We start from the raw sequence: 24991 nt of genomic DNA, 5'->3' as shown, positions 1-24991 counted from the left end.
GTTATGGGAAAAATTCAAAATTCTGGATGCAGTTCTACATTATCTTATGTTCCTCAGCCCTTTACAGCCATCTTGAGTTTTAAATAGGTATTCCTGGGTGTGTAGGAGGTATAAATTAGTTCTATTTCTTTTTTGCTTGGAAATTTGGGAAGTAGATTTCCATTTGATGTTAGACTCTACTTCAACTCATACCTAGGAAGGTCTTAAGAGTCCTCTTACGGTTGACTGCCTTTCCGTTTTTGGCCTCATCCTGAGATTGTAAAACAAAGTGTGTATGGAAAACAGAAACAGTGGGGGACAGAAATTCTTACTATTTTCTCAGGCCTTGCGTATGGATTAAATTTGCATATGTGATTTTGTTCAGTATTTTTTGGGTGTGGGGTATGGAAGAATGTGAGGGCTACCTGATGTGGGTTTGCTCTTGTGCACGACAGAGTAGATTGTTGTCCTTTGTCTCTGAGAGCCTTCTTCTCGGAAACTAGTGGCAACACTGCAAGCACCAGATGAGCCTAAGAAAAGCGTGTGAGAGGATTTCTTCCTTGTTTTTCTCTTGTCTCTGTCCTTCATAAAAGTAGTGGGATGGAAACCTGGCATTTTTTAGGCTTGTTGGTGGAAAAAATGAATATTTTGGAAGGATTCAGAAGTGCTGTGAGATGAGATGAGAACTAGTCATTCCTTGCACCGTTTCTCTCATCCTTGATTTTGTTGCTTAATCAATGGACAGTGTGAATAATCAAAACTTTGCCCTTGATTATCCCTTACGGTTTTGGTTTAATCAAGGTCCTAATGCAAACCCAGTACAGTGTAGCCTCTTTATATTGCTTTGTACATCTCTTCCTTAGTGGTGCACTATAAATCGTTATAATAGTATTTCGGGTTTCCAGTGTTTGAATTTTCTCTTTTGGCTTTCTTTGGTCCTGTTTCTCTCTGCTCCCATGATATATTTTGTGTATGTGAAGGGCCCTGGACTGCCAGTCTCTTAACTGCTTATTAGTCGGTGGTAACATGTGTAACTCAGCACCCTGGAGGAGTAGCTTTTACTTATGCCAGTAATTCTATTGGTTGCTGCGTGGCTACAGGCATAGACTGAATTACTTCTTCAAGTGGAGGTATGCAAGGTCATACTCTGCGAAGTCACCATTTGGAGTCTGCTTAGGTATCTAAAGATGAAGATGGCTGCTTAGTGGTGCTGGATCACAAAATTCCCCAGGACTTTGAGCCGATGGTGGGAGGAAGATCAGAAGAGCTATGCTGAGACACCAGGGTAGCTTTGTAAGTCTGTCCCTCGAAGGCAAGGCTTCTGTAAGGGACTGAACGTTTCCAGTTTCAGTGGGCACACGCAGACCCATGCTGGATCCAGCATCTAATACATTATCAGCCTGTGTTAATATTTCTAATACAAACTAGCTGGTGCTTTGTGTAAACTCCCCCCCCCCCCCCCCCGGCCTTTCCAATGACAGGTTAATCTCCATGGAGCAGGTATGCTGGGTCTTCCTAACTGAAGAAACGCGCTGCTGCGATTCTGACCATAAGAGGGGAAAAAAGAGCAAGCCTGAAAAAACAGCAGTGGAAATAGACAAATTGTTTCCTTTTTCAGCCCCCCCTCCCCCTTTTAAAAATCCAGTTTTCATTTATTCTTTTCTTTTATCTTTAGCCCTTTCCAAACTACCACTGTGTAATTACATCTTTTGGGAGTGAAGGGTCTGCAACTACAGCAGGTTTTTGAAGTTGTAGGTGTCGAGTAATAATGTATACAGTACCACAGTGTCTCTGTAGCTTGTGACCTGCTGTTGTTATAATGACTGTCTAGGACCCCATGTGCCTGGGGCAAAGTGCACCCTTTGTGTTACACACTCCAAAGCCAGTCATGGTACATTCTTACTAGAATGTACAGAAAAAAAGAATACAATTCAGATGTACTACTTGTCTGCAAGGTAACTGGAGAATTTATAATAGGCCCTGATACAAGCAAATAACCTTTGTGCCTAATCAGCAGAGAGACGGCGACCTTCCTGCTTCAAAGAAGAAACGCCAAGCAGGGGAGAAGATTATGTATACTTTGGTCTCTGTGCCACATGGAAATGACATTGCATCTCTCTTTGAACTGGATGCCACCACTCTTCAGAGAGCTGATTGCCTGGTTCCAAGGTAAAAAAAAAAAAAAAAAAAAAAAGAGAGAGTGCTGCATTGACAAGGTTTCTTCTTAGCATTATGCTGGTGAATAAAAGCAAAAACCAAACATGAACAAGTATTACCCATCAGTTAAAATTTGAGGCGTGTTCATGGATAAACAAGAGATGTATAAAACATGATCCTGCTGCGATGACTGGGTAAAATAATTATAAGGGTAAAACAAGTGACACTTAAAGAGTTTGTGAAGAGAAAAATAATGGGCTGAATCTTGCACAGTTAAAAATGAGGACAGAATTGAGCCTACTGCACTGTTTGAAGAAACTGTACTGCTAAATAGGTCTGACTGAATTGTTCCCAACAAAATAACGTGTATAGTGAATTGTTCTTCTGTTTCCCTGACAGATCACAATACCATTGAATACGTTTATTATTCAAATTAATTCAGCAAGAGGCTTCTGGAATCTATTCTGGGTTTTAATTGTGAATATTTGGAATTTCAATTGTGTTGCTGAGCTGAGATTGGCTGGATAAGTCAGGTGGTGTTGGTTGTGACTGAACGGGCATGCAGACATGTGGGTCTAGTTGTCATGTGATGGGTTTTAAATCGAGTACATGCAAATACTGATGTATGCAGCTTTGAAGTGTATTTGCTGTGTTAAGTTTTGCCAGATAGTTTGCTTACTTGAATAGTCACAGCCTATCAGCATGAAAAGACAAGTGTGAATGAAGGCCACAGTGAATACGTTTAAAATACAGAATTCAGAGTAAAAATTGTAATTGATTTTTCAGTTCTGCTTCTTGATAATACCACAAATTCTCAGATGGAAAGAATTTAGAAAAATCTAATGCCTGGTCTTTGTTCACTTGATTTCCAGTTGAGAACTGATACTTTTAGATACTTGCTTACTGGAACAAGGGTTTGTAGGCCATAATGGTGAAGCTGTGCAACCATGGTCAGTTTTACTGGCTTTTGTGCCAGAGTGAAGAACTTCATTACTCTGCAGAGAAAATAGTAAAAAAAAAAAAATTGTTTTTATTAACGAAACATATTTCTATTCTGTTCCTTTTAATTTTTTTTTTCTTTAAAGAAGACTTTACTTGTAGGCTTATCTAAATACTTAAAACAGCATTCTGCATAATCCCAAGATACTGCTTGTTCAGTATCAGGAGAGGAAGACAAGGAGAAAGGGTGCTGCAATACCTTTTAGGGCCCCCTTACCCTTTTATTAGGAGTGGCTGGTGTGGCTTGTGCTGTCAAGTCTCATGACACTGTCATGTACTGTGCAGCATCCCACCTTGCCCAGTTTAGCTTGGAACTGCCTCCATCTAACCTATTTACTTTGTTTTCCTTTAGGAATTCATATGTCCGACTGAGACATTTATGCACTAATACTTGGGTCACTAGTACTAGTATTCCAATAGATACTGATGAAGAGAGGCCTGTGATGTTGAAGGTAATGACTGATTTCTTGGGATTGAAATCCCACACTCATTCCTAAAGTTATCTGCTGGTGATCTCACTTCTTACATATAGAAGTTGTATTATAATTAGGGTAAAGTTGAGAGGATTGCTTATCCATACCAAACTATTGCAGATTGGGACGTGCCAAACAAAAGAGGACAAGGAAGCTTTTGCCATTGTATCAGTTCCTCTGTCTGAGGTCAGAGACTTGGACTTTGCCAATGACGCCAACAAGGTTTTAGCATCAACTGTTAAAAAGCTGGAGAATGGAACAATAACCCAGAATGAAAGGAGGTTAGTGGGTTTTATTTTTTCCCCCCCTAAACTAGTGTTTGATTACTGTGCGTATCAGGGCATCACAGTGATAGACAAATTAGTAACATCAATGTGGATGTAGAGGCAGTTGGCAGAGGATGTCCTACTGTTTAGGGTGCTAAGCTGGGACTCCGTTCATTTCCAGCTCTTCTAGAGCTTCTTTCCTGCACTATAGGCTTGTCTGTGTTTCCCCTCTGTAAAATGGGGGTAAACAATACTTCCCTAGCTCACTGGCCACATAAATAAATGGGCAGACCCCTGGGCAAAGGCAGAACATTTGTCTTAATTTCCTATAATATACTGCTTTTGGGCTATAATGCCTGGGTCTATTGGATTTGATTCTCATATACAAGAAGGATTTTTATACAGTGGGCAGCATACAGGACTCTTGATGTGCATAAAATTCACTGTAATGTACCTTCATACTTCCAGAGCAGTAGTAGGAGGTCTTACAGTGACTGAGAGGACGCCGCAGTAGTTCCCTTTCTTTCTTGCTTCTATTTTTCCCTGCCCCCCTTTCCTATTTTACATCATTCTGTTGTATTTAATGTTTACCCTTTATATTCATCCATGCTTCAACTGTAGCGCTATTGGAATGTCTGTTCTTCACACCCGCCCCGAATTAAGGGATTTTGTTGTACACTATAGCCAAATATATCACATTGCTGGTAATGTAGTTTGCTATTTATTTTCAGCTGTCTGTGGTAAAACTGAGTATTAGACAGCATCTCTGGCACTGTTAATTTGTAACTTTCATTCTACCATACATCATACTCTGCTTTTTGCTGAAAATGTTAATTTTTTGATGATAAGACTGAATTTCTGCTGTCTATTGAGTCCACAGCCTTTTGTCAGTAGTAATTAAAACAGACGGTTCAACGTCAGGTGGAGGATTTGGCCTAACAGGCAGATCTCTGATGGTACCTAGTTGGTACTCAGCCTTGGAGAGCTGAAGGGCCGTTTTGTTTCTAAGTAGAACCAGAGAGGGCTACCGCGTAGTCAAGGTGTGACATCCCTTTACTAGCCTTGCACCACTGTATCACTGCAATCCAGTATTGTCGAGTCCTGATGTAGAGAGATCGGTACAACGCACATGTAAAATGTTTCAGAGTGGCGTCAGGATAGCGGCGTTACCTGTTTGTTTTGTGATTTCTTTTGAAGGGGTCACTCTTGTCATTTCCCTATGTCTTATCACCTTCCTGCTTAGAAAAGTTCCCACAGTTCCTGCCTGGTTGCTCTACCCCACTTCTGCAGTATATCTGCCTCTTTCTGCTGGGGAAGTACCCTTGTGCTGTGGCCCTTGCTGTTCTCCACCAGCTACCAGTGAACTGAGATTTTTAAAGCTAAAGCTAAAGCAGAGTATTTAGCTGAACAGCACCCCTTGTGGATAATGCAAGTTTTGTGTCTGGTTTCCTGAGGTGGCTTTGAAAATCTCTACTGAGCATTTCCTTGCAACTCTCATAGCATGCCTGCAGGTTTAGTAACTACAGACTAGATACTGACCAAATTCAGATGACACTTCCCAAGGGCAGGAGACATGATGGTTTTTGTTTGTAAAAGACCCCTTGTTCTTTAAAGGGAGATGCATTAAAATCTATGGGTATCCAAACTTCTCTCTGTGCTTGACTGGCAAGGCGTGTTAGTAGCAAGGTGGCAATGACCACTTGCAGTACTGTTTCTTCTTGTGTCTTCTGAAGGCAGTAGGAAAGGAATTACCCCTCCCTCTGACCTTTTTAGCGCTTGCTTCTACCAAATCTTTTTTTTCTCTAGCAAAGAGTGAGTAAAATAAACATGATCTTTTCAAGTCCTTTTTCAACAGTTTCTTGGGTCAGTAAGGAAACAGTGTAGCAGCAGGAAGCTGTTAGTCCTCTAGTGAGTGTGTCATCTTGTTTCATGGGCCCATGTTGCTAATTTACCAATAAAAATCCTTGTTAGGCTGCATAAGAGTGTGTTTCTACTGTTGCTGGGCCTTGAGGCCAGCTGGTATAGATTTTGGATTTCTGAATACTCAATCAATTCAGTGTGCTGCATTTTTCTCCCTTTTTCCCTGTGGTTGTTGTTTAATTCTTTGGTAAACATCCCTGTGAGGGATTTAAGCCTCTGCTGATCCAAGGCCTTGAATCCCTAAGTACACGTCAAACTTAGCATCATAGCAATTGAAGTTCTGTTGTGCTAGATAAAGCTTGTTTTAAAATGTGATTTTCTTCTTAATGAATCCAAGCAAATATTGAATGACTGTATATAATAATTGTCTATTCGTTCTAGGTTTGTAACCAAGTTACTAGAAGATCTCATTTTCTTTGTTGCTGATGTGCCTAATAATGGGCAAGAAGTTTTGGATGTGGTCATTACCAAGCCAAACCGTGAACGACAAAAATTAATGAGGGAACAAAATATATTGGCCCAGGTATATCCTAATGTCCTAATACTTGCCTTTATTTACAAATACAAAGTAAGAGAGAATGATTTGATTTTATGTTAATTTTACCTAACTTGACCATGCCATGTTGCTTTTATTTCTGATTGGATTGGATAGATATGACGCTCATCAGTCAACGTTCACCTGTTAGGTTTGTGAATGAGATGGAAGCATGAGTGGCCAAAGTCTGTTATCTGTTAGTTTTGTGCAATTCTGCTGAGTTGTAAGACTACATTTCACAGCAAATTGTTGACCAAATTTAAAACAAGCTTATAACAGCTTGCAGTCCTGCAGGTGATCCCTGTATAGAGAAAATTCTGATGCTCTCGTGGATCCCTGACATTGTTTGTGTGAGGGCCAAATTGTATCTGAATCAGAATTAGCACTCTCTTTAAATAGCTTACTAAAATAAAAAAAAAAAAAAGATGAAACAGGACACAGCTGGTATTGTCCTACTTTTTTGTCCTTAATTTAGCCAAAGGTAAGGCACTTAACACACAGTGCTTTTAGCTGGGGATAACAGTCAAGAGAAAATAATGTTAATCAAGTTGGTGGAGAAATGTGAAGCTAAACACCTAAAGCTGTAATGTCTGAGATTGTCAGTGTGTCCCAACTTCCGTTTAGTCTTGTGTAGATAACAAATGCGGTGACTTTACTCAAAAGGAGTCTTTCACTGATCCTGTCAGAGGACTTTTCCATTGACAGTTATAATTTAAGCAAAAATCTTGATATTATTTTCATCCTCAGTGATTTCAATTATGAACAGGTATTTGGGATCCTCAAAGCTCCTTTTAAGGACAAAGGTGAAGGATCGATGCTGAGACTTGAAGATCTAGGTGACCAGAGATACGCTCCATACAAATACATGTTAAGATTATGTTACAGAGTTCTCAGACATTCACAGCAAGACTATAGGAAGAACCAGGTCAGTGGTATTCAGAACAATTTTCCTCCTGATTTCTGTAATTATAGAGACTGTGCTTGATCTTGCACTCTGCCCTTGCAAGTGGGATTCTGTGATAAACTTATGTTAAGGGATGGTGAAAGGCCTGGGACCTGTGTAGTTTAGTGCTAAGTAGCAAATCAGTGTCTAATACTGCCTCATGCTGAGGAACAGTGTTTTTGTTTTGTAGGCATTTTTATAAAAATTGAGTGATCAGTGGTGAATATCGTAGGTGCATTTTCCTGGCAGACCTCCTTACATCTTCACAGTCTGAGACTGAGATTGGGGGCCACTGCTTCATTCATAGGCCTTCTGTTATGTTATTAGAATTACACTCTTGGACTCTGGATTAAAAAGTGAGAACACTGCAAAATTCTTAGTATTTCTGTTGCTTAAACATTTCTGGAGCGATGGCAGTGAATCAAAGCAAGGGTTATTCTTCCAGGTAGCCTGATTTCCCACTGCTGGAAGCTTCTTGTGAACAAGAGATATTTCAAAACATGATGTTGAGTGCTTTGCATATTGCAATAGGGAGAAACTTCACGAACTTTATAGGACTAGCGGGGCTGATGATAAAAGAATGAAATGTAATGTGTGGCTTCTCTGATTTCTTTCTAATGCTTTGCAAAAATATTTCTGTCTTAGAGGGGGAGGAGGGAAGACAGCAAAGAACGTTGTTATATAAAACTCTTTTTTTTCCTTTAAAGAAATTGGTTTCAATTTTTTAAATTTTGTATGTGTTTTCATGGGTTCATTTCTTTGCTTTTTGAAAGAATAAGAAGAGTTAGTCATCTCTTAATACTGAATCTTTTTCTTGAGATAGATGATTCAGGTATTCAGATACTTTTTTGTTCTGGCCAGTTCAGAGAGAAGAGTTGTGAGAGTTATTTTGATTGTTAATTGAGCTGGATAACTTTGATTCTAGAAGAAGAAATTGCTGCTTAACAGGTCATCATGGTGATTTTCATTCTTTCAGGAATATATTGCAAAGAACTTCTGTGTCATGCAATCCCAGATTGGTTATGATATTCTGGCAGAAGACACCATCACAGCTTTGTTGCACAACAACAGAAAACTGCTAGAGAAACACATCACGGCTAAAGAAATAGAGACATTTGTTAATTTACTCAGGAGAAATCGAGAGCCAAGGTTTGAAGTGGTCCACATAACGTTCTTCCTCTGTATTGATAAGCTTTTATATTTGTAGCAGCTGTGAATCTGCCGCTATTCATTGTTTTGTTGTCTGTTTCTCCTTTTTCCTTTTTTTTAAAGGCCTGGCGCGCACAAATCTGTGTTCTGCTTAGAAAGTGGGAAATACTAGCAGTACTTGGGATATGACCATATCTGCATTTCAGAATTAGAGCTTGCTAAAAAGCAAGGTTCATAGTTTACAGGACACTGTGAAAATTTGCTTTTAGTTCAAAAAGGACAGAGAGAAACAAACAGAAATTTTGATTTCTCGTAACCCTGCAGCTCCTCTGTGAAACTGTCATTCATGTTTGTTTCCCTGCTAATAACCGAAGTGAAAAGGACACAGATGTCAATTTTACTGAATTTTCACTGGTGTCCGTTTTCCTGTAGATGCTGATTCCAGGTCAGATCTGCAAGGGGCCTGGGACAGTTAAGATCCCAGTAAGCATGGGTTTCTGGACCAGATTTTGTTCCAAATGAAACATTTGGCCTTCAGCTTCACTCTGTTCATACTTTATGCAGCTGACCAAAAATTATTTTGGTCAGAATATAAAGTAAATGGATTTTTTTTTTTTTAGTGGAAAATCTAATTTTTCCATTAGACTTTCAATTGTAAATGAACCGAAACAATGCAAGTATAAGAAATTAACATTCTGAAGGCCAAATAATATCCTCAGTAATTGTGGATACTAGTGTTCTGTTAGCGATTTATTACATTGCTCAAGGCCCTGGTGCTGCACTGCTTCAATTATTCTGTACATGTCTGCAGCCATTCTGCCTCAGGCTGTAATCTCATTGCTCTCCCATGCTAAGTGGTATTGGGTTTGGTCAGTACTGGTAGAGGAAAAGATGGGATTAGCTCCTGTCTCAGTGCCGAAGGGACATTTTCTTTGTTAGCAATTTCATGTCATTTTTTCGTAGTGGGGAATGTCTTGGTATTGTTGCGTAACTAAATTCTATTAAAAGATACATTCACTTCCTTAAGATGTAAGCGCAAGAGCAATTAATGATCATAAAATACACCTTGTCAAGAAGGTGCGATCTTGACAGTAAAGGTCCGATCTTATGACACTTATTTACATGCAGAGTCTCGTAGACTTTTGCAGCACTGCTTGTGTTAGTAAGGATTGTGGCAAAATGCTCTAAAACACATGAGCTACAAAATTTAAAACCTTCCTAAGTTTTAGCTCAAATTAAGTAATTTCCTCAGAAGTCCAGATAATTATGTTGTTTACTTAATATTATCCCTGTGATGTAATATTGCTGTGCATTGTTAATTGCCCGTTACAACCAGACTTCATTTTACTGCTGGGTAAACTGATTCCTGACTGTTCCTTAAAAATACTTTCTGTGTTCCGTCTTGGCAATTCCCAGATCTCTGCAGGGAGTGTGATCTGTGCTAACACAGGAATCTGTCTCCCTCTGGTAGGATGATGACCTATAGAGTTCAAACCATTGGATGCTGGAATGGCTGATAGTAGATGGTCAAATCTTTAAGCTGGATTTCCAAGGAAACGGAATATATGCTCTGTGTGTGTGTGTGTGTGTGTGTGACTGTGTATGTACCTATCCATATCTGCTCCACCACCAGCTCTTGAGCCACTTGTCCAGTTTTAGGTATGTTTGCCAGAGGAGTGGTGGGCTCAAAGATACTCAGTTTCTACAAATGTCATGAAAAGAAGAGGCTGCATAGAGAGGAGAGGCCTTTTTATGTTCCAGTGAGAGAAAGGCTGCAGTGTGAGCTACTGTTCTCCCACAAAGAGGGATCCAGGAGAGAGGCAGATACTTTACGAAAATCCCAGCTGTGAGGAAAACCTCAACCTGAACCTTGTTTAACAGCAGAAGAACCAAATTCAAGAAACAACTTCATAGGAAACGGATTTCCAGGCAAAGCATTTGTTAGTTCAGCTTTGCATGTAATCACTTCTTTGTATACAGAGGTTCCTGCTTTCACGTCCTGCCAGATCTTAAATTTTGGCTGTGTCACTTGAGAAATGTAAAAGGCAGCTTCAAAAGCTGGACTGCTCCATGGGAGTGCATGGGAGCACCTCAGAGAATGCATGGACATCTCCAGCACAAGTAACATCTGCTTGGTGCTTGGGTTATGGAGATGTGTTACCTGGAGATGAGTAAAAATCTGTGCTCATCTTTTTGGTTTCTGACAAGGATGAGGGCCTTCAGTGGAGCTCCCCTGCCAGCTGAGTTTGAGATGACCTCAGGCTGTTCTTAAATTCTGCCACAACTCTCTGGCCTCTGATTTGCTAAAAAGTATCAGACTCAAGTTATTTTTCTTTCCTCTCTTTGAGTGATTGTTCAGCACCACTCAGGGTTGCTCTCAAAGCTGTTACTCATCTTTACCTTTTGGGGATTGCAATAATACAAATGAGCAAAGGCTGCATATTGATAAATCTTACAGTATGTGCTCCCTTGATACTTGCAAAACTTGAGAGACAGAGATATTTCCACTGCAATGTTTCTGTATAGTGTTTTATGTTATGTGTTCTGTTGCATCTGGATTTTTTTTTGCCTGTGCAGATTCTTGGATTATCTATCAGACCTGTGTGTATCTAACACCACAGCAATACCTGTAACTCAGGAACTCATCTGCAAGTTTATGCTGAGCCCAGGAAATGCTGACATTCTCATTCAGACCAAGTGAGTATCCATAATTGGAACATACCTTTTTGTTACTTGCTCTATTACATTTGTAGCAGTGTGTGAGTGGCTCCATTGTGAATGCTTTGTGCTTACAGGTTGGTCTCTGCACAGATGGACAATCCTTTGGAATGCCCAGTCATCTCAGATGACATTGATGACGAGGAAGTGTGGCTGTACTGGATTGACAGCAACAAGGAACCTCATGGCAAAGCCATCAGACATCTGGCTCAGGAGGCGAAGGAAGGCACAAAAGCGGATATAGAAGTTCTTACCTACTACAGGTAAAACTGCTTTTTCAAATGGAGGAAAATGTAAACTCTTATTTATTTGCCATTATCATAAAAAGAAACCAGGTCATGCCAGAAACTGGGCTGAAAAGTTTGTTTCAATCCTTCCTGTAGGAAGGATGGCAATCTCTGCTATCTATTCCAGGCAAAGTCTTGAGCCTTCCTTGCTTGTGACACCTCTTTGCATCTCTGCTATGATTTTGCCTCTTACGTTTTATGCATGGAGCGGTATTTTCAGGTCAAGCTACTCTTGGAAGCAAGGCATGCTCTACAGAAGGAGTGTGTTGAGCATCCTAGGTTTTAGAGGGGAGAAGGGATCATGGAACTGAATTTTAAATTGGTTGGAAACAAATAGTTCAAATGCCTCAGCCTTCCCCTGCATTGTGTGTGGTGCTTCCCTTGAACTTTAGAGGGAGCCCAGTCATGATGGGAACGGGAGCCTAACATTGACGTTTTCACTGGGAAGTTAGTCCCTTTGGTAGCAAAGTTGCTCTTGTCATTTTTCAATATCTACATGGGAAAGACTGAGATCAGGCTTGAAAAGTGAGATTCTGAGGAATGTGGTTTAGTGGCATTCAAAACACTCAGTAGGAAATATGTTGTTATTTTTCTTTAAGGTATCAACTGAACCTCTTTGCAAGAATGTGCCTGGACCGCCAATATCTAGCCATCAACCAGATTTCTGCACAGCTGTCAGTAGACTTGATCCTACGATGTATGTCTGACGAAAGCCTCCCTTACGACCTCCGGGCTTCTTTTTGCCGTCTGATGCTACACATGCATGTAGACAGAGATCCTCAGGAATCTGTGGTACCTGTCAGATATGCAAGACTGTGGACTGAAATTCCTACTAAGATCACAATCCATGAGTGAGTTGAGTGGTGCAAAACGAAGTACCAAAGCTTTTTAAAGGGATCAGTCTCAGGATAAAATGGTTGTACATGTCTAATGCCAACAAACACATTTGTGAGAAGGCATTTTGTTGCAAAGCACAGGCTGTTGATTTTGGAAACTTCCATGGGTAGCTTCAGAAGGGAATACTTTAGTTTTATTTCTCACTGGATTGTTATAGGACACAAGCAAGGGAGAAAATGGAATGGCCTTTACCAAGAACAGTTGAGCCTGAAATGATCAAATTGTGTTTAACGTTACATGTTTGCTAGGTTGGAATTTAGTTTTACACTTCAAGCTCAATTGAAAGCCGCGGTTGGCAAACGAGAATTTACGGTTAGGTGCAGCTATTGCCCCAGAAACAGTTCACAGAGTCTTTGGCTTCCATCCAGCAAAGTACTTAAGCATGTGTTAAATTTAAGTATGGAAGAGAAGCCCAATGACTTCAGTGGAAACTCTCCGTGACTTAATTGATTTGATGGAGCAGCGCCACTGGGCTAGACCCAGGCATGAAGTATCTGGTTGGAGAGACAAAGAAGTATAGCAGTGCAGCAGGCAATATTACTCCTGTTATCGGAGTGAGGGATTGTTGTCATTAATATGACAAATCGGTCCTAGTTGGTGGTGCAAAGAGAGGGAGTTGATTGTCCCAAGCTGCTTTCCTGATGTGCTGGCTTTCCTGCGGAGATAGTAATCTCCGGCTGATGGGCAGAGAGGATGACTGAAACTGGTGACCTATTAAATTGCCACAGCAAGAATCAAGTGTGCTCTCTGCCAGGACCATGGTATTTTCCTCTCTCTGTTATTACCACTCACTGCAACCCTTCCCAGTACTATCGAAAGGAAGGTTTGTGCATCCTTTCTCTGCCATCTTTGCATATCTTTTCAGAATTAGCTGCCCTCTACCCCTTCTCCTTTCAGAGAACTGACAGTAATTTTAAAGCATCCTGATGGATTTGGTGATTCTTTCTGTGACAGCTCATCCTGAAGGTGTTTAACTTTGCTTCCTTCTGTGCCTTGCTTTGTAGGTATGATTCTTTCACAGATTCTTCAAGGAATGAAATGAAGAGGAAATTTGCACTGACTATGGAATTTGTGGAAGAGTATTTGAAAGAAGTTGTAAATCAGCCCTTTCCTTTTGGAGACAAGGAGAAAAATAAGCTTACATTTGAGGTAATCTTTAGCTGTCTGTGTCCTATCTTACGGTGCCTTCTGTTATTGCAGAAAATAATGTTGCTGTCTGCTGCCAAACAACTCTATTGTTCGTTCCTCTTCCTGAGATGGTTGCATTTCAGTGGCAGGAGAAGGGATATGTGTATGGGTAAATGGTTGTGTGCTCTTTTTCTTTTCATTAATGAATTAATATGTGGGGTTTTTTTCAATATAAGAAAGTACTATTCTCCATATAAAATATGACACTAAAGGAATTATTCTGTATTACTTAGTCCTATCTTTTAACTATTGTTTGAAATTCCTGACAGAAACTTTAGAGAGGCCTAAATCTTCCAGCTTCAAGTAAAATAGAATAAAAGGGAACTCCTTACAACTTCTATAGTTTCTTTCTCCAACCTACCTCGCGATCTTTGTCACTTCTGCCTCTGGTCATCTGGAATCACCTCCATTCAAACTTACCTGACCCCTTACTGTTCTTTTAACTGCCGTCTTCTTTACAGCTGCTGACTGTTTGAACAATTTCCTGGAGTCTTTCTTCTCCATCTTATTTATTTTCCCCGATGCAATTGTATCCTTTCAGCCCTGCCTAAACCTCATGTTGTTTTTGCTTTCTGTTTTAATTTGACTGAGCAATTGTTTTGTCTGACTGTGAAAAACATTTGATGTTACTGGCTGTGGTCCAAAGCCCATTGAAATCAGTGGAAGGACATGTAGTAAATTGAATGCACTCCAGATCTGAATCTCTGTGAGAGCTGCCATTTGAAATGCAACCATACTGCACAGCTGAATACCACAAAGGTTGCTGATGTTTCCTTCATTTTTAATTTTTTTTTTCTCATAGGTGGTACATCTGGCTCGAAACCTCATATATTTTGGCTTTTACAGTTTTAGTGAGCTTCTCAGACTGACCCGGACACTGCTGGCAATTCTAGATATTGTTCAAGTTCCTATGTCGTCATACTTCGAAAGGCTGAGCAAGTTTCAGGATGGAGGTGAGAAAAGCAGCAAAGAAGTTTATTACATTATGTAGTACATTATGTGGTTGGAAGTAATTTGTGGAGTGTGTCATTGATCTTTTGGGGTTCTTTATGCATACATAAACCCACCTACAGGAATGTCCTGCAGGATACATAAAGATGGTCTGCTAGAAAGAAACCGTTTTGAACAGAGCTTCTGACTTCATGACCTGTGGTTACTGTGTTGCTACTGCTGCTCCTTTACTTGTTTGAAATTCAACTTTTGAATCTGGAGCCAGGCTTCAACGTCTCTGGCGTTGAACATCCTAGGCAAGTGTAGCAATAGCATTTGCCTAGGCACAGCAATTGTAATGGACCATGTGGCACAAGTGTTTGTCAGTCATCTTATTCTCTCTCTAAGTGAAGTGCTAAGATGCTTCTAGTCACATAACCGCAGAAGCACCAGGTGGAAGTCCAGATTAGGCCATCCTGTCCGTCTATTTGTCAGTCTAGAATATCCTCATTTTGCCTAGACCAGATTGCCTAACTGACAACACTAGGCTGCGTTCAGGCCCTCTGGACAGCAGTTTGTCCCACTGCCTTTTCTACCATGGCTTAAAACTGGGTTGAAGAGTGAGCATGCCAGGAGGGTGCTGAAGCTCAACAGCTTAGTTTACCTGTGCATGTGGAAGGGAGGTGTGACCATCATGTGAGCTGAGAGGCCAGGTGACTGGCTGATGGCAGATTCTGCTTCAGTATATGGCCGGTAGAAGTGTCGCTGCACTGCCAGCTGGTCCACAGCACCAAAAAGGATGAGGGAAGAGCTGTCTGGTTTGAAATGAAGATGCTTTCGCATTTCTTTTGCATTTATTTGAAAATTTCGTTTTCATTTCACAACCTTGAGTTTTCCTGATCATCCTTTTGCTCAGTTACTTCTACAGCACCAACAAGACTCCTGTATATCCTGAATGAATGTGCTGTCCTTCACAACTTGTCTTCCTATTTGATGTTCACGCTCTCTGGAGAAGTGTTGATTGTCATTGTCTGCTCTGTCATCTCTGAGCTGAGATGTCTTATGCTTGATTCACTTAATCTTTCCTCTATCACTACCACTGTGATTTACTGAGATCCTCCAAAAGTCTCTCCTGCAGTGCTGTGCACACTAAGGGATGCTGTAGCTGTTTGCAGTCCCTTCACAGCACTAGAGAATGAATGTATGTTCAGATACCCTGAATTTTGTTTTCCTTTTTTTCCCCTGAAATACTGTGTTGCAGACTCTCCTCTAAAATGGTTCTGGACACAGTTTGGCTCCAGATACAGTCTTAGCAAAATTGCAGCATGAAGATATATTTCTTTCAGTTTAGTTCTCTCGCTATTCAAGTCTTTAAGCCTGGTTCACCATCTCATTCAATGTTTTTACTCACCATCATCACCTCTAATTGTATTTCATCCTTGATTCTCTTTTATTCCTGTTGAAGAGTTTTCTTTCAGACTACATAGGGGAGGAGAGAGCACCCATTGAACATAAACAGATCTGCTTACAGTTATATTAATTTCCAGAGCAAATCCATGCAAATCAATAAATTTACTCTGAAATAAGTGAGTGTAAAGGAATAGGGAAAATGTTACCACATGGAAATGGAAACTCAGTAGCCTCATTAGTAGAACTCAAGCCTTTAACTGGAGCCTCATTGGAAACTTTTGTCACATGCTTTTCTTCTCCTTTTGTCTTACTTTTAGCAAAAAAGGCACTAAACAAAGTTGTTGGTGTTTTTGTTTCTTTGATTAGCCTCAGCCTTTATACAGATCCCTAAAATATTTTTCTTGGCTGTACCTGGGTGCATAGATGTTCATCCAGTAAACACTTCAGTTGAAATGTGGCCTGTTCAGCAAGGAGTGGACAGCAGTTCCCTGGGCCTGTCCAGATGGGATCCCAGTTCAGGTTGGGATGTGACAATTCACTGGTGTTCTTTTGGACATGACCTGTTTTTTCCCTTTTCCTGCTAGCTATATGGCTAGGAAGCCCCTTGCTTTAGAGAGGGCTGTTTGCTAGCTCAGGCTATTGTCAGTCTTTCCTGCCCTCTTAAGGGAGAGTTATTGGCTGTGCTGGCCAGGCGCAAAAATCTGCATTGAAGTTTTGCTGCGGAGAGACTGATATTGTTAAGTTGAAATAGTAGTATGACTTGCTGGAGAGGCTTCTACTGTCTTTGATGGAGGAAAAGGGTGCCCATCCTTTGGCCTATGTTGTCCCCAGCTTCTCTCTGCCTCTCTTCTGATTGACAAGTTCTAAAACACAAAGTATCCGTTCACTTTGCAGTTGATGCACCAAATGATCCTCAGTGTCTGACTACTGTACCCAGACAGCTCACCATTCCTGCTTCTTTCCCTGGAGGTACATATTTACCTTCCTTTGGACAGCATTAGGCTATGAAGATGCATGTATTGCAAGGGGGGCATATTTCAGAAGCAATTTTTTACCACCTGTTCAGTATTCTTGAGCACCCGCTCACAGAATTTCATCTATGAAGAGCGTATCAACGTACTAGTCATGCAAAACAGGAGAGAGCTTTTCATTAAAAACAAAAAACAATCGGCATTAACTGGCAGCAGATTAAAATGAAGAAGGGAGCTGAAGAAGAGACCACCAGTTATTGCAGTTGCTGACATTGTGGAGACAGCTGTTGTGGCTGAAATGTCAACCACTTATAACTTCTATGTAACTTTATTTCTTGTGGAGGACTGCTGGTGAGGAGTGAGTCAGTTCATGGGGGCAGGACTTTGGCTGGCATAAGTTGTGGTAGTTCCAGGGGCTCTGAGAGATCATGCTGGCTGAGTATTTGCCTCCGTTCTTTTTTGTTTTATTTTATTTTGTTTTGTTTTCCCCTCCCCTCCTGCTCTTTTAAAATGCACACACACACACCGCACATTTAAAACATATGGGCATTTTCAGTCTTTATTATATTTGCAAGCAGAACATGAATTTGAGTTTCCTGAAACCTGGAATCAAGGTGTTGCCACTTGACTGTTGTGCAAGATGGACACCTGTCTCGAGTGTTGTGGTGCTAAACCTTAAGAAGTTCTACCTAGACACTGCTGAGGTGGATTGCAGCAGCGCAGGAACTGTGGGATAACTGCGCTGTACACACAAAGACATTCAAATTTGTCCACCTGGTTTCGTGGCCCCCAGTGAGGGACTCTGAGATTCCTAACCATCGTGATCTGCTTTTCATCCACCTTTAGAGGTACAGCAATGAGATAATCTTTGTCTCGGTAACCCTATGGGAACTGAAAAAATTTTGTCCATTTGAGGACAGCCATTGGGATACTACTGAGTAGCAGGCCTTTAAAACCTACCCTGTGGTTGTCTTCCATCCACATCTTGAATACGTCTTTGCCACTAGGTAAAGAAAAGGTTTGAAAGAAGCCCTGAGCACACAGAGCCCTTGACCTGCTTGTGTGCCCTCTGGATTGCTAGCTATCAGTTGGCTGTAGCTCAGGTGCATTGTGTCAGCACATTGTGTCACCCACTAGACTAGGAAGAGCTGAGCTCAGGTGATTTGCTGACTTGTGTGGTAGTGTGGTTGGCTGCTTCTATGTTGGGTCTTTTCAGGATGCATGAACTTTTGCTTGAGCCTCCAGTCTCTGGGGGGCCCTTGGACTTATATGCCTCAGCATGTGCTTGGCTGTAAATACACTGAGGGTAAGTGGGGCTTGGCTTGAGGCTGGGCTTGAATCTGTGTTTCACGATAGGGAGACCTGCTGTATTAGGGTGGCTGGAAGAGACTTGTGTGTGACATGAGTGTGTTGTTTAATGGTACTCTTGTACCTTTTTACCTTCTCGGGCAAAGGAAAAGGCCATGGGTCTGATTCTGCACTGCTTTGCATCTTGTGCAGGCAGTTCTACACAAACAAGGTGGATCTCAATGCACTGATGTCACCTAGGTCCATTTCGCACTATGAATCTTGAGGAGTGAGTAGGCCAGCAGAGAACTTGGTTTCAGGAATCTAATCTAGATCCCATCTCACTCTGAGAGCAAGGATCATTCACCAGGCTTAAGCTGCAGGTTTACGTTGTGTTTTTCAGTCTTATAGCACTTAGAAGATGATCCTTTCTTCAAAGGTTCCCCTTCCCCTTTTACACAGATAACCGGTCTATAATAAAACTGAGTAGTTGAAAATACGTCTTAATTGTTTTATCAGTTATGCCTTGGGTTTTTATTGTCTCTTTCAATGTCCAATACTCATTTCTTAGCTCATTAAGTGAAAAGAGCTACAATAGAAAGCAGCTCAACCTGCGTTTTGTGATTATTGAAAGGTGTGTTGGCATTTTCTAAAATCAAGATACTCTATTGATTTTTCAGGAAGTGTTTGCTTGTTCATAAATTCCGTAGAATGCAGAGAGATTATTGTTCCCTGCTGTTGTTCAGGATGGTGGGACCCCTCCCTCCAGTGGATTAGGGGCAAGGGTGACTTCTCCCTGCCTTTTGGGGAGGTCAGATTCTGCTCTCTCATCTCTCTCTAGAACATGGCAAGGCTCTTACTCCACAGCAGCCTCTCTGGTGGGTCCAATACTTGTGGCATTCCTGTTGGTATTACCTTTTGAACAGTGTATTGCAGGTGGGTGTCCCTCCAACACACTATTGCTCTAAGGGTGTGCAGGTTTACACAGCTTCCCTCTTAGCTTCTCTGAGTTAGAAAATTCAGTCACACCTTGTTGTTAATACCCCCCCCCCCCAAAGCCCTTTCCCCAACAACTTAGGTAAATAAAATTTCTTACGTAATTGTTAGATTGTATATGTTTTTATTTTGCGTGTATGCGATATATGTGTGGAAGTAAATCATTAGTTTTGGAGATTATCAGAAGTTTTGTTTAATCCGTCCAGTCAGTATTCACAAACTTTAATCTTTGAGCTTTGGAGTGTATCTCAAAAACCCAGTTTTGACAAACACTAGAAAGCCAGCCATGACACCTGGGACTGATGGTTTAATGGTACAAATAAATGTGTTTAAATTTATTCAAACATCCGGGATCTGATCCTGTGGCTCTAATGTAGGAAACTGCTACACAGTACCAGCTTGGATTTCTGTATATTTTAATTGTAATTGCTGTCTTAGTGGAAACTTACATCACTTAGTATTAAATAAATACTTAACAGCAGTATTTTGACAATTCAAAAGTGTAATTATTTGCAGGTTTTAGGACAAGTGATTTAAGAAGAGGTATGACCAAACGGAAAAATCATGTAACTCCTAATCTGCAGCTCTTAAGCAGATCTAAGGTCGCAACTCTATAGAAATTAAAAATTCTAAGTAGGATGTGTTTAATTTTACATCATAGCTCTTAGATTTTAGTTTTATTAAAACGTATGGGTTTCTAAGGGAAATTCAGTGCCCCAGGAGTTTGGGACAAATAGGGTATACTTAATGGCTCTACTGTTACCCATTGAGGTATTATCTCAGTTTGTTCCAGGGCAGTAGCAACAAAAGCTTCTGCCATCCGATGCCTGTAATGTGGTGTTGTATGGGACTAGTGAACTTATTTCTCTCCTAGTTTGGCCATTGCTCTGTGTCAGGATTTTGAGAATGGCTAAAACAATTGAGAGTAGGGGGAAGAATGAGGCGGTCTTAGCTCTGGGAAGCTTGCTTGAGGTGTACATCTGAAAATTGAAACAATGATGTTTACAACCAGCAATCTGAAATCTTCTTCCCTGATCAATACTGATTCATTCCTTAAACAGATCCGCTTATTTCAGTAAAAGTACATGCTAAGTAAGGGCATATATAGTACAAGTGTTGAGCTGTTGAAGCAAATCTACCTTTAAAACGGGCTGTATTTCTAAACTCAGTAGACGCTGCATGAAGACTTAACTGACCTTTCACCCCAAGATGTCCTTTTCCATCCTCCACTTAAATTTTGAGTCACTCTGATGGCTGAGTCCTTGATATTGTATGCAAGTTTCTCTGTATTGGTTCTGCAAAGATTCTGAGAAGATCCTTACGTTATTGTTGGTATTATACCTTACATCCTTTAAAAACCTTGGTATTAATGCCACCATCAGTTACTTTAACCAGAATTAAATCAGTATGCATATAGTTTTCAGATGTGACCTTATTTGATGAGGACAGATCAGAAAAAATTGGATGGCAACACTCGTGCGGTAGGATACTGGAAAAAAGGAAAGATGTGTATTTTTGGAAAAGCTTCTTGTTTCCTAGATTGCATCTTCAAAATGAATTGACTTTAAAACATTGCAGCCAGGTTCTTTTTGAATCAGAGCATCATAATTTTAAATCATTTTGGGGGTTATTGGAACCTTTTTTCTTTTTTCCCTTTTCTTTAAATTTTAAGAAATGTGAAGTTTATGAACTATGCTACCTGGATCCTAAAGAAACATTTTTTGTTGTTGTGAGGACTTCATTTACTAGTGCTGTCATTCCGGCACCTTTTGTAAATGTTATAATCTCTTACAGTTTTAATTAAAACATAAAGTCATTGTTTTCCTTATAAGTGCACCCTGCTGTGTCATTCCAGAGTCAGGAGCCAATCTGCCTTGTCCACCCCTGGTTATTTGTTCTCTGTGAATTAAAATGCACATCTTTCGGTGTGATTGGTCTTTGCGATAACTGTTTTTAGTTAAACCGTGCAGCTACAGCATATGTCAGATCCGAAAGATGAAATAACATGGTAGTATTAGCAGGCAAGCTACACTTTTGCCATGCAGCTCAGTACTGTTTAGTTGAAATTATGTTTGGGAATGAGAATAATGGCATGCAAGGAAATATGTCCTTGAATTTAAGCAGCATATATCTTGGGATGCTATTCACTGTGCTGGGTGCTGATTTGAAAAAGCCTTCGGTGGGACAGACCTGGATTTTCTGTGAAGTATGTCTTTCCTTCAGTAGCTGTACATAAATGGCTACAATTTTCCTTACTCCGTGTTCACTGACAGCAGCAAGTCTTTCAGTTGTCTTCACCTCAACAGATGAAGGCTGTGCTCAGTCTGATCTGGTGGAACCGGATTTTAAAAACTGCCCATTACAAGCTCCAATTGCTCTTGCCGCTGCTACTTCTCTCAGGAAATCTGTTGCTCACGGCTGGCTCAACAGCCATGCCTCCTTTTACCTATTCATGCCTGTAACCAGACACCTGTGCTTCTTCACGCTACCTTTTTGTCTTTAGTTTGGTAGCATATTCCTCCTGCAGACTGAAGGGAGTAAAGGGTAAAGATCTTTCCATAGATGTCCTGAGATCTTGGAATGCTTCTTCAAAAGGTGTCAGGATCAGTTGGACCGCTATGTCACGCTGCAAACTTTGCCTCTTTGTTTTACGTGCCCCAAAGGATTTGACTGTGCAGGGTTCAGAAGGAGGAAGCGTTCCCCCGCCAGCACTCCCTCTTGAAGACTTCAGCCCTGGTGTGCTGCCGTTTCTTTGCAAAGGAGCACTTGCATGCCATCATGGCAGGGGACTGTCTTCCAGTCTTCTGCCCCTTTGCTGCATCCTGTTAGGCTGACTAGTCCCTCAGTTTGAACTGCGTGAAGATACGTATGCCCTCTCAGCTCCTAGTAGTGTGCATGTCGCTCAGAGGCAGCAGTAAGGAGAACACTACTGCAATGGGGTTGAGAACAAGGTTGGACCTGCCATTTCTACTGTGCCCATGATTCCTATATGACCAGAGAAGACCAGATTTCATCCAGGACTATTAGAAAAGATTATATTGTGTCTTAGCCCTGCATCCATGTCTATTAGCTGCTCTTTTGTCTAGTTAACAATTTGGAATATCTTCTTGAGGCACCTTTGATTAGCAGAGCTGATGAAGCCGTGGCTGTCTGGCAGACTGGAGCAGTAATTTATAGAAAAAAGCAAGTTTACAGAAAAACAAGGTTACAAGAAAAAAAGGTTTAACTCTTAGGAAAGAGGGCTGTGTTGATCAGATCTGTAGTGAAGCAACTGCCATTCATTGTGGAATGTTATCACACGGAAGGGAATGTCAGTCTGAGAGTTTAATTCTCTGGCAGGGCCTATTTCTCTTTCCTCTTTATTCTTTCCCTCATCATTAGGCTCATGCATTGATGTGATTCCAGAGACCATTGCTCTTCTGGGAATCCATACCTGTTTTGTAGACCTATCTCAACTAGAGTGCTTGATTCCCATGATCTTTTATTCCTCCAAGGACAGCATGCGTTTTTTCCATCTTTTCCTCCTCTAATGTCCATGGCAGGACAGCTGTATTTTGGACCCTGCTTTGTGGTTTTGGGGATAGATGACATCAGCAGAAACTGCAGAATGTCAGGAGAAGTTGGGCTTTTGTGGAGTTTCACGATGGCTTGATGGTGGTGAGTTTGAATGCAAAAAGAGAGGGCTTGTGGATGTGCTATTGATAAGTGGAGGCTGGGGAGGCCACATTTACTCACAGGGTGGATAGCAAAAGAATGTGTGTTACATGTAGCCTCTCCTTCTGCCCTTAATGTCATGCATTAGGTTTTCTCTGAGGCTCACCAGAGGTCATCTAGTTATTGAGGAATGAAGAATGGTTTAATGAAATGAAGTGTGGTTCTTGGCCTGTTTATGGTAGGTTCTGCAGTCTTTATGAGCAAATTCTGGAGAAAATCTGTAAAAATTAATACCTTTTTCACAAACAGAGCTATAAGGCCTTATGTTCCTGGCAAATAATATATAGCTGTAACGGGCTTGAGATAAAATGTATTCCTTTAGGTACTGAAGTGTTATTAATGCTCAGCTGTAGCTGAGCATTAGCCAAAGGCTGCCTTCGGGAATGATGGGGAAAGCAGGAGGAACTGAGGATGGGCCATCTGCTCGGTTGTATAAAGCAAAGAGGGCCCTCAGACTGCTGCGTCTTTTGGGATCGTTGGTAAATCCTTTCGGAATGTTTTGTTCTAGAAGTGGATAATCCAAGTTCAGAAGAGAAGTAGTTTCAAAGAGGTATGTAAAAACATTTGGGGTCATAGGGCAGCTTATTATTCCATGCAGTCCTTCAGCCTCAGTGTTTGTTTGTTAAGGGGTAAGGGCTTTCATAGTAGCATGTACTATCTTGTTTGAATCCTGCTATGGTGCAAGTGAAGTGTTTTCTGGGAGGTATTTACAAGAGGCTGAAGCGTTAGGTCATTCAACAGTCATAGACTAAAGAATGGTCAAGTTCTATGAGATCAGAGACCTGTTTCTGTAACTTCATTCTTATTTTCATATTTGGTATTCTGCTTCTTTTGAGTGAGAAATGCCACATTTTTGCTAAACCCTTGTTTTGTCTTCTTTCCCTCCCTTTTTAAATAAGCAAGACTGAACAATGTGTTAGGCTTTTATGGCTAGGTTAATGATGAGTTGTTGGAGCAGTAGACCCATCTAGGTTTATCTTTATCTCATCATTAAGTACCAGATTTCTTGAATCCATCATGTGTCAGCTGCTATTTAGGTACTTAGTTTCCAGAAGCATTAAGCATCCAGCTTCTCCATTCCCTAATGAGAGCTGTTGAGTGTTAAAATCCTTTTGAAGATATAGGCACTTTGTACATTTTTGACTAGGAAGATGAGCACTGCAGAAAAACTGCCCTAACTGAAAGCGGCTGAATACTTTTGAAAATTGAATCCATCTTTCCAATATCCGTATTGATGAAGGCTGAACAATAGTGTTAATAAAAACAGACTCTATCCCTCTGTGGCAAATAGGGACCAGATGAAGCGCATATAAATACTTTTTAAATAAATAAGGCTGCAGGTCAATTTACTGATGTCTTGGGGATATGTGTGAGTAGGAGTCTACTCACTGTAAGATTACCTGCCGACCTTTGAGGTTGTTCATTGTTTATTCACGTTCACCTACAGTATGGTTTCCAGCGCTGTTTGTGAAATACCTGAAATGCTATAAATACTTGTCTACTGAGAGCAGATTGAGGACAATGCATAGCCGTTGGCTAAGAGCAATTTGAAGAAAAAGCATGAATTGCCAGCTGCCTTTGGCAGTTGTTTTTCTTTCTGAATATGGTATTTTGCCACTTACCATCCGTACTGTGTTACACAGCAAATTGTTGTTTACTTTTATATTTTGCTTTTAGAATTTTTGAAACCAGTAAATGACTTATCAAGAAAGTATGTTTGTGTAGAAAATGAAGTGTCAAATTATCCACTGTGTCGATTACTTGGGTGGTTGTTACATTTTTTTCATAATTGACTCCTCTGAAAAATCTTTCTTCTCAAAGAGACCGCTGTGTTGTCAATCGTGCCAAATAGTATGAGATTATGTGCTGCAGTTTTGTGACAGAAACTGATATTCATTAGGAAGTTGTGATCACTGTAATAAAATGTAATGAAAAGGAGATGCATAGTTGTCTTTCCAAAACATGACAAGCATTCTCTTCTTTCTGCTTATTTTAGTGCCTGTCAATCTGCAGCTCCTTTAAATTACCATCAGTGCCTACTGTGATTTCACTCTTTCATTGGCTAACTTTGTGAAACCATACATTCAGCAGGAGGCATTTCCCTGTCTATGTGTAACAAGGTGGCGTGGGAATGCCACATCTAATTGGTTCCAACACTTCAGGGAAGTTCTT

General features: G+C 40.7%; 1 protein-coding gene across 6 annotated transcripts in view; it reads left to right on the top strand.

Annotated features, from left to right (window-relative positions):
• The window catches only part of ITPR2 (inositol 1,4,5-trisphosphate receptor type 2), a 265055-nt gene that overhangs the window by 76876 nt on the left and 163188 nt on the right, over positions 1-24991 (top strand). For all 6 annotated transcript variants that reach the window (XM_068950023.1, XM_068950014.1, XM_068950029.1 and 3 more), the window contains 11 exons: positions 1994-2148; positions 3488-3587; positions 3729-3889; positions 6176-6317; positions 7096-7254; positions 8249-8421; positions 10999-11118; positions 11217-11402; positions 12026-12277; positions 13328-13472; positions 14314-14464. In XM_068950023.1, the coding sequence (XP_068806124.1) occupies positions 1994-2148; positions 3488-3587; positions 3729-3889; positions 6176-6317; positions 7096-7254; positions 8249-8421; positions 10999-11118; positions 11217-11402; positions 12026-12277; positions 13328-13472; positions 14314-14464 (1744 nt within the window). The remainder of the gene's footprint in view (positions 1-1993; positions 2149-3487; positions 3588-3728; positions 3890-6175; positions 6318-7095; positions 7255-8248; positions 8422-10998; positions 11119-11216; positions 11403-12025; positions 12278-13327; positions 13473-14313; positions 14465-24991) is intronic.

This window comes from Struthio camelus, chromosome 1, assembly GCF_040807025.1.
Source record: "Struthio camelus isolate bStrCam1 chromosome 1, bStrCam1.hap1, whole genome shotgun sequence".
Classification (NCBI taxonomy): Eukaryota; Metazoa; Chordata; class Aves; order Struthioniformes; family Struthionidae; genus Struthio; species Struthio camelus.
This window is presented reverse-complemented; position numbering and strand designations above follow the sequence as displayed.